Genomic DNA, 9,540 nt, shown 5'->3' on the forward strand with positions numbered 1-9,540 from the left:
CACTCTGTAGACCAGGCTGGCCTCGAACTCAGAAATCCGCCTGCCTCTGCCTCCCGAGTGCTGGGATTAAAGGCGTGCGCCACCACGCCCGGCTCACCACACTTCTTTCTTTCTCAGTCTTTCAACGCTTAGCCCCAAGACCACCTTCTCGAAACGCCTTGCCACAAACCTCTCCTAACTTATACCTTTTACCTTGTGTATGAAGTTCTTAAGTGACGGCCATATAGGTCTGTACTAAATGACATGTTGTGAATCTCTGTGGTGAACCAGGGTAGGTCTGTGATCTCTGTGATCTGTGTACTCAGGAAACTGAGGCAGGAGGATGGTGTGTTCCAGGTCAGCCTATGACTGAGACTTGGAAAGAGACGGGGTAGGGATGAGTTCTCATTACAGTTTCCTGTGCTGAGTGCCCGAAGAACAGGAAGTCAAGTGTGCAGTAACGTAACAGTGTCACACTGACCATTAACGTCCTCAGGAGTTCAAGTTCAACGTGGTCTACATAGTGAGTTCCAGGACAGCTAGGGCTATATAGAGACCCTGTCTCAAACCATCAATAAAACAAAACCAACCAATTAACCAAATCAAATGTTTCCAGGAAATGTCATGATGGTGACAAGCCCAAAGCTTTTCCCCTGTGAGCTATTTGGCAAGAATGAAGACATTCTAGGGACATTCTAGAGAAGTGGTTCTCAACATGTGGGTCGCAACCCCATTGGGGGTCAAATGACCCTTTAACAGGGATCACCCAAGACCATGGGAGAGCAGACATATTTACAATTCAAAACAGAAGCAAAATGACATCTATGGAGTGCCAATGAAAATGATTTTATGGTTCAACCCGAGGAACTGGAGTATGGTGTTGCAGCATTCAGAAGGCTGAGAACCACTGCTCCACAGGGACGTGTGCCCTCCCTCTGGCTGTCGGGATGCTAAAATAATGGTTCTTCCTCAGGAGTCTCAAGCTGGGGAAGGAAAGAGCTGAAGCCTGGAGCAGTCAGAGGGACAGACTCCATAAGCTGTGTGACTTTGGACAAGTCACCTAACCTTCCTGAGTCTTGGTTCCCAGGTCTCGTCTCATCCAAGAGCACAAGGTGACACTGAGTGTTGTGTCGATGACTTCTTGCTCAGCAGTGTGGGTGAGGATGAGGCTAGGAGCTACAGAGGCGCCCCAGGCTCTGCTGGGGAGTTTCTTCTTGTCACCTGCTTTCCTCGCTGGGGCTCTTTCTAGGTCACCTTGGGAAAGGGGAGTTGGAGACACGGGTTTACCAAACAAAATAAGGAGGCCAAGCCCTGCCTGTTTCTAGAGGATCTCTTAGAAATGCGCTCTGAATGTTGCATGGAGGATAGTTGTGTAGCCCAGGCTGGCCCCCAACTGCCTATGTAGCCAAAGATGACCTTGAGCTCTTGATTTTTCCTGTCCCTACCTCCCAAGTGACAGGTGACAGGAATATTCCACCATGACCAACTCCAAGCAATTCTTCAATAGATTTACAATGAAGATTCCGATCTCTCTAGAGGTCTGTCCCAACTGTCACCTCATGTGGCGCTCCTGTTCTCTCGAATTGTGTGTTAGGAGACAGACATGGACCCTTGGTGTTGTCTCCCTGGCAATGGGCTCTTAGGGAAGGAAGAAGAAACAGGACCTTGGGTTTCTTTTGCACCTACACAGCACACTTCCGTCTTTCCTGTAGTGAGTCTCTCTGCTCAGCTGCAGGGAGAGAAGCCCTAACAAAGAAATACCAACACCACTGCTCACAGCTCCCTCGGCTCCCAGCAGAGAGCTCATACTCTGTCTTCTGACTCTACTGCCTCAGAGGGCACGAGGTGGGGGGGTCCCCTCTCTCCAGCTCTGTATCATTGATGCTCAGCCATTTTCTTCCAAGCTTCTCATAACATGCTTTGCACAAAATGTGGGTGCTGTCACACTGCATTCCGAGGGCCAATTCATTCCTTCTTTCTTCCACCCATTCTCCCTAAGTAGTTTTATCCTTCCCATTTATTTATTTAAAAAACAAAAAACAAAAAACAAAAAAACAAACAAAAACCCAAAAACTTAATTTTTGAGTACATGATTGCAGTGCTGATAGAGGCCACAAGAGGGAGCTGAAGTACCGAGTCTGAGCTGGGAGACAAACTCAGGCTCTGTAAATCAGGAAGTGCTCTTGACCGCTAATCCATCTCTCCAGTCCCCCTCCCACTTGCTTCTCTCCCTCATTCTGCATTATATATAGACTTTCCAGATGAAGCACAGTGTGAAATAGGGTGAGGGATGTTTGGAAAAAGTAATATGGAAAAACTCTATGAAAGCTATCGTTTTATAAACTTCCTTAAAAAAATGTGTATTTAAAAGGTTTCCTTAGCATGACCGTACACAGAATGTTCCTCCCAGAAGCCATAGATAATTAAACAAACGTCCCAGTGACAGGCGTGGGGTACCTTTTGTCATGGTGTTGGTGTGAGGTCCACAGACCCCCAAAACAGGAAAATGATTGTCCTCACTCTTGGTTACCCAGACTTTTCTGGAATAGGTAGAACCTCACTGCTCAAGACACCACATGCTTTGATCACAGGACACAGAGAAATCAAACTGGTAGTGATCCGAAACCATCCACCCTGACGGCTAGATTCCACAGTGCCAGGAGGTGCTATGCAGGCACAGAGAAGCCACTGAGAGTCTTACCCAGGTGAGTATGGTGTCAGCTACAGTTATGAGCAGCCTGGGGAGGCACATCCACAGCGCAGTGACAACATGGATGATGTTGGAGTAACCAATCGGAATGAAGGTCTATTCTGCAGGAGGCAGCTCATGCTGGTACTGCAAACCTGGCTGAGAACCCATGACAGGAGAGCTCATAGAACGAACGGCTATTGCTTTGCTAAAGGGATGCAGCATCACAGAGCCTTCTAAGGGTTTAACCTTATGCCCAGATGCAGCTCCCACCCCCAGCAGAGGATCATCTCCACTCAGACACGGTGGTGAGTACAGACTCACGGCTGGCCAGAGTGCAGAGAGTAAGTGGAGTACATCTCTGTCACTCCCTGCACGGGGCAGAGAAGGGGACAGAAAGTTTGGTGAGTCTAGGGAGTCTTCAGGGTATGGTGGGACCAATGCACTCAGTCTCGAAGTAGCTGTGGTTGCCAGCACACACAATACCATCAATCATGCAATGCCACCAATCACTCGAAATCATCAATCATGCAATACTCCAGTACGTAAAGGGAAGGGATTCACAAGGCCTGGCACTGAGCTAGAGAGCTATTGACAGTTGGTGGCCTCTGGAAGGAAGGGTTTATCTTCTTCAACAGTGTGGCCCATGGCAGGTTGCCCATGATACAGTGGCTGGAGCATCCATGAGCATCGAGCATCCGGACAGCTCTAGTTGGACTCAGTGGGTTAGAAAAACAAAAGAAGACATGGTGTTGAGGAGGTGTGTATGGGGGGATTCTGGGAGGCATTGGAATGGGAGGAAGAGGAGTGACTATGACCGAAACACATTGTATTCACTTGTGAAATTACTAAAGAACGGGTAAATAGTTTTGAAAAGATATGGGGTGTTCAGTTAAACTTTAATGTCAGGTAATGCCTACATTTTAAGGACCATCCAATATCACTCAAAAAGAGTCTTTCAAAGTCTGACAGCTTTCTCTTCCCCATCTTTCTTCTCTTCTTCTGTGATATCAGTTACTTTCCCCTCCCCTGCCTGCTCAGAAAGCAGGAGGCAGTCTCACCCAGTTTGGGACATTACACAAGAATCTAGAGGTCACAAGGTGAAGAGGGCACCTTGGCCCTGGTCCCATTCTACCAACCACTGGCTGAAGAACATGAGGCCAATACTGTTGGAAGCTCAGTTTCTGTCATGGCTAGACACAAGCTGGAATCATCAGACAGGGAGAAGCCTCCGTTCAGAAAATGTCTCCATCAGATCCGGCTGTAAGGCATTTTCTTAATTTGTGATCATTGGGGAAGCTCCAGTTCATTGTGGGTGGTGGCACCCCTGGTCTGGTGCCACCAGGCTGAGCAAGCCATGAGGAGCACTCCAGTAAGCAGCACCTCTCCATGGCTTCTGCATCAGCTCCTGCCTCCAGGGTCCTGCCCTATGTGAATTCCTGCCTTTACAGCTTTTGATGATGACCTGTTATATAAAACTGAGAGAAATAAATCCTTTCCTTCTACGTTGTTTTTGGTCATGGTTTTTCATCAAAGCAATGGAAACCCTAAGACAGTCCCTATATATAAGATAGTCACAAGAGCCTGCGACCTTAAGTGTAGGCACAGGTCTGTGCACGACTCTGCTCCCCGCCACAGAATGACGTTCGTGAGTGTCAGGTTTTGCCCTCAGCTCTTAGTTTGTTTCCATGATGCATCTCATAGAAGCAGCAGAGCCCTTGGATTCTGACCTCCTTTCATTCTCTGGGCTAATTAATCATCTCTTGGCAAGAGTTATGTCAGGGGCCGGGGCTCAAGCCAGTGTGTGTGCACCCAGCATGGGTCAGGAAGTTGAGAAAGAAACTGGAACCCTGGCCCTGCCTGCCTCGTCCCAGTTCTCCAGGGGCATGGCGAGCCACAGGTGATCATTCTCGTGTCTGTGTGAACAGAGGACAGGTCACCGGACAAGGGGTCAAGCCTTTCCAGCCCCCTGTGAGGCTTCTTGAGCAACCTCCTCACATGTTGTGGGTCTCCACTAGCTGGGCTGCCCAATTTGGAGGATTATCTCTTCCATCTATAAAAGGGGCTTGGAGGGATGGGGGTATCCACTAACTCTACTTAAAGATGCAGGGCAATGAAAACACTCCATATCTTGTCAGAGCAGGATCTTATGAGGGGTCATCATGGAGCAATTCAGAGCAATGCCTCCTGACTAAGAAAAGAACAAAACCCTCGGGTCCTAGACCTGCTGCTTTAAGACTATATGTCACCAAGTGGCTACTTAGCCTCTGAGCTTGGTTTCTTCATTCATAAAGTGGCTCTGATAAGGTGTATTGTGGTGGTGTGAGGATGGTGTGAGTCTACCTTGAAAGCTCTTGGAACAGTGACAATTTGTCTGCTCAGCAAACAGCAGCTATTATTGTTACGTTGTTGTTTGCCTAGCAGCACTGAGAGGAGGTATTGACTTTCTTTGCTTTGGGGAAATTCCTTTTTTTTTTAAAACTTTCTTTTTTAGATTTATTTATGAGCTCTTGTCTGCATGTACACTTGCATATCAGGAGGCATCAGATCCACCACAGATGGTTATGAGCCAGCATGTGGAATTGAACTTAGGACCTCCAGAGGAGCAGCCAGTGCTCCAGCCCCGGGGAAAATTCTTTTAATGGCTTAAAATATGAGCCGTGAGTTCAAAAGAAAGGAAGTGATTATGAGAATAATGTGCCCCTGGGTCAGGCAAAATCAGAAGCCGGCACCTCCTTTCAGAGGTATAGAGCTTTTGTATCTGAGACTCCGAAAAAGAAACCGCTGTAGATTGGCCTGGGTCTTCGCCAAGGGTGGCGCTGTCCCGGGTGCTGAAATCTGCTGTCTGGTCTCTCTTATCCTTTCCGTGAGCCTCGTACTCCCTGCCTCCTGGTCCTTTGTCTAACTTACAGAAATACAGTAAGCATCTACTATATAGTGAATGGGAATAAAAAGGATTCTGATAATCTTCAGCCCCAGCTGCTCACAGGGAGGGACTCAAGTGCAAACGTCTTAGGGGAGATGAGGTCAAGTAGAGTCATTTTCCTATTCTTGGGCCCCAAGGACACCCATCTCCTGTCTTCCCCTCGTGGTTCTTTTCTTGCAATCTCTATACCGCCAACCTTTCATAAATTTAGATTTTGATTACAGCAGATAAATCTTCTCTCTCTGCTCACTGGTGTCACAGAGTAAGCCGGACTAATGATCAATTTTAGGAATGAAAGGAAAGAAGAGAGAAAACAGAGGATAGGGGTCTCTGGGAAGTGGGGGATCCACCTAGACGGGGGTGAGCTCCTCATCGTACTTCTGCATGCCCTCGTCTGGGAGAAGCACTTCAACTGTGAAGCTGACCTTCTTGGCATGGACGAAGCTATAGGTGTTGTCGAAGCGCAGGACATCTAGGAGACAGATGGGAAGATGAGTTCCTACTGGCTGTGCTCGCTGAGCTGCTGTAATTCCCCATCATGTCCTTTACCTCCCATGGGACCTGTTGCCCTGAGCAGAACCTGTAGACAGAAACTACATCCTCTTGACAATCACCCAGCCTGGCTTTAGTTACGTCAACAGAGAGCAAGAACAATGGGTGTTAATTATATTAATTCAGGTGTATTCACACCTGGATAATCACATGATGAAGCATATATTGAGAGCAACGGAAGCTTCCTAATCCTCTTGGACAAAGTAGGTGCCAAGCCTGAGGTAATGGTTTTAATCCTCAGACAACGGGTAACCCAAACAGTGGTCCTTCCCAGATTGGTCACAGTTTTGCACTTGTGTAACTACATTGAGACTATCATGGGGTCACATGACATTCAGCTTTGAGGTTGCCTGTAAGTTGGCTTACTTCTCTTGAGCTCATGAGAAGAGTGTCATCTGCCCTATTGTCCCATGCCTGTGTCCTGTGATCCAAGCATCCTCAGTTCTTTGGGGACCATGTGTCTGGCTGTTGGCACACAGTACGTGTTCATGAATGTGACTTGAGAATGAGTGAGGGAAGGTTCTAATCTGGACTGTGTGTCTGGGGAAAGGGGCCACTGCCCATGTCTCCAGAGCCAGTGCACAGCTCGGGTGGACTTACAGACACCAGCCTCCGAGCAGGTGAGGCTCCCATCCTCGGGCACCATGTGGGCATTGTAGCGCTGGCTGGTTAGCACCTCCACCATCTCCCCTGCCTTCTGCCTCTCCCCCATCTTGGTCTTGAGGAAAACTCCAAAGCCGATGTCTGCACCATCAGATGAGAACTGCCACCTGGGAGAGGACAGGTTGCTGCTCAGTGTGACGGGCTCCTGAGGGGCCAGAGTCCAGCTGTGGGAGGAGCAGTCATTTGTTCCTACCTGAGGACACAGCCTGGAAACAGGATCTCATACTCCACCTGATGTGAGGAACCACGGCTAATCTGCACTGAGTGCTCATACTGGGTCTTCACCTGGTCTCGCACATACATGGACTTGGGGATCTCTCCACCGTAGTTGATCTATAATAGATTCTGGAGTCATTTCTCTTTCAAGAGACACATTTATGGCTATTGGAAAGATTCTCACTCCCCTTCCCCAAACCCTTTCTTGGCTCTCTAGGAGGGCTAGCATATCCTCTTCAAGCTTATTTCAACTTAATTCCAAATCAAATCTCCCCATTTCATCTTTCTCTGCACATCTTCTCATTATCAAGTTCCGATAAGCTGGACACATCTAGTTCAACACCGGGTCTCTACATCCAGCGGTTATCTGGAGATGTTTGTGAAATGAATAGGTGGGTAGGAAAGAAACCCAGTTATACCCCTTCCATCCCTTCCTGGCTCTAGGCTCTGCATACCTTGGTTAAACATTTGGGGTTCCCATCTGGGTCAGTCAGAGTTCCCCCAAAATGGGCAGGCAGTTCCTCAGGACTGATGAGTTTCAGCAGACCTTCCTTCCAGCTGTCTGGGAGGAGGAAGATTCAGTGATGGTTATCACATCTGGAAGGGGCCAGACAGCCTCCTACACCCACCAGGGCACCCTGAACGTGTGTCTCTGAACACTGAGGGAGTTAGGCTGCCAGGGATAACTCCCAAGTCACCTAGACCTCAGACTGTAGAGAATGGTATTCTAGCATCCGGTTGCTATGGAAACATATTTGGCCTTGGCTGATGGGTTTGGACGTCCCTGAAGGTCTCCAAGTCATGAGCAGTAAAACTGCGAGCTGCTTGGATGTCTCGGGGGACTCTAAAGCACCATGAACTCAGGACCTGTTGAGATTACTCAGTCAGTCAGATCTTGTGGAGGGGAGGAGCAGCTCTGTCTAGAGAATCACCTGCCTCTTTAACCATCACAACCGTGAGGTATAATGTGAGCCTCTAGGGGTCCTGAGTACTGGGGATTGCCGTGGTCCTAGCCCTGCGGCTAACCTTCATTAACCAGTGTAACAGTCCTTCCCTCCAGTGGGAAGTGGGAAACACTGCAGTGCCTGGAACGCTAGGGCCAAATACTGAGCCTTGTTGGTCTCAGAGGAACAGAGGACTGGGTCTCTCTCTCTCTCTCTCTCTCTCTCTCTCTCTCTCTCTCTCTCTCTCTCTCTCTCTCTCTCTCTCTCTCTCTCTCTCTCTCTCTCTCTCTCTCTCTCTCTCTCTGTTCCATGGATGGATCTCAGGGTCTCACATGTTCTGGGTAAATGCTTGCTGACTGACATGTACCCACAACCCACTTTTGCCACTTTTAAAAACAACTCTTGTCAGGGGAATGGCATACAATAATAGTAGTCTCAGCACTCAAGAGACTGAGGCAGGAGGATGGTGAGTTTGAGGCCACTGCATCTTAAAATGCAAAACAAAAAGAGGAATTAAAAGTACATTTTTTTCTTATCACTTTTTACTTACAGTAATATGCGAAATTGAGAAAATAGGAAAATACAAATAATACCTCTAAAATGATTTTTCTGTTTGTATTTCCTTCTAAAAATCTGTTTAATATATATGCTTTATTTTGTTATGTTTAAAATTATATTTATTGTCTGTAGGGGGGTCACAGATCACAATATACATGTGGGGTCAGAGGATAACTTATGGGTGTCAGTTTTTTCCTCCTACCGTGTGGGCTCTCGGGATGCCCAGGTCATCAGCCTTGGTGGCAGCCGAGCCATCATTCTAGCCCAGTACATTTGGTTTTATAAAACTAAATTATATTGTCCAAATGGCTTGTGTGTAGGTGCACATGTGCCTTCCCACAGACACACATGTGTGCATGTGCACAGACGATAACCTAAGGTGGTAATCTTCAGAGTCAGAGTTGCCATTAAAAGCACTGGGTTTGCAAGTACAGAGAGAAAGCCAGGGCACATAAAGCCAAGGTTGAGAAGCAATGGAGCTGAAACATGAGGGGACAGGGAGGCCTTGCTTCTCACTCACCCGGAGGCCAAGGCAGGGAATGGGGCTTAGGAAGTGTCTCCATTCTATGTAATGAGAGGAGCCTGTGGCTGCAGGCAATGTGCTGAGTACTGGAAGGGATGATGGACCAGCCTTACTCTACAGCCTAGGTGTGAAGCCTGGGGATGGACCAGCCTTACTCTACAGCCTAGGTGTGAAGCTTGGGGATGGACCAGCCTTACTCTACAGCCTAGGTGTGAAGCCTGGGGATGGACCAGCCTTACTCTACAGCCTAGGTGTGAAGCCTGGGGATGGACCAGCCTTACTCTACAGCCTAGGTGTGAAGCCTGGGGATGGGCCAGCCTTACTCTACAGCCTAGGTGTGAAGCCTGGGGATGGGCCAGCCTTACTCTACAGCCTAGGTATGAAGCCTGGGGATGGGCCAGCCTTACTCTACAGCCTAGGTGTGAAGCCTGGGGATGGACCAGCCTTACTCTACAGCCTAGGTGAAGTCTGGGGATGGACCAGCCTTACT

The 9,540-nt window shown here is 48.3% G+C and overlaps 1 protein-coding gene across 4 annotated transcripts in view; it reads right to left on the reverse strand.

Annotated features, from left to right (window-relative positions):
* Positions 1-5,298: 5,298 nt before the first annotated feature.
* Sec14l3 (SEC14 like lipid binding 3) overlaps positions 5,299-9,540 on the reverse strand; it is a 12,514-nt gene continuing 8,272 nt past the window's right edge. For all 4 annotated transcript variants that reach the window (XM_021210726.1, XM_021210724.1, XM_021210725.1 and 1 more), the window contains 4 exons: positions 7,481-7,587; positions 7,003-7,142; positions 6,747-6,916; positions 5,299-6,066 (listed from right to left, as the gene is read on the reverse strand). In XM_021210726.1, the coding sequence (XP_021066385.1) occupies positions 5,945-6,066; positions 6,747-6,916; positions 7,003-7,142; positions 7,481-7,587 (539 nt within the window). In that variant the 3' untranslated portion in view covers positions 5,299-5,944. The remainder of the gene's footprint in view (positions 6,067-6,746; positions 6,917-7,002; positions 7,143-7,480; positions 7,588-9,540) is intronic.

Source organism: Mus pahari, chromosome 13 (genome assembly GCF_900095145.1).
Source record: "Mus pahari chromosome 13, PAHARI_EIJ_v1.1, whole genome shotgun sequence".
Classification (NCBI taxonomy): domain Eukaryota; kingdom Metazoa; phylum Chordata; class Mammalia; order Rodentia; family Muridae; genus Mus; species Mus pahari.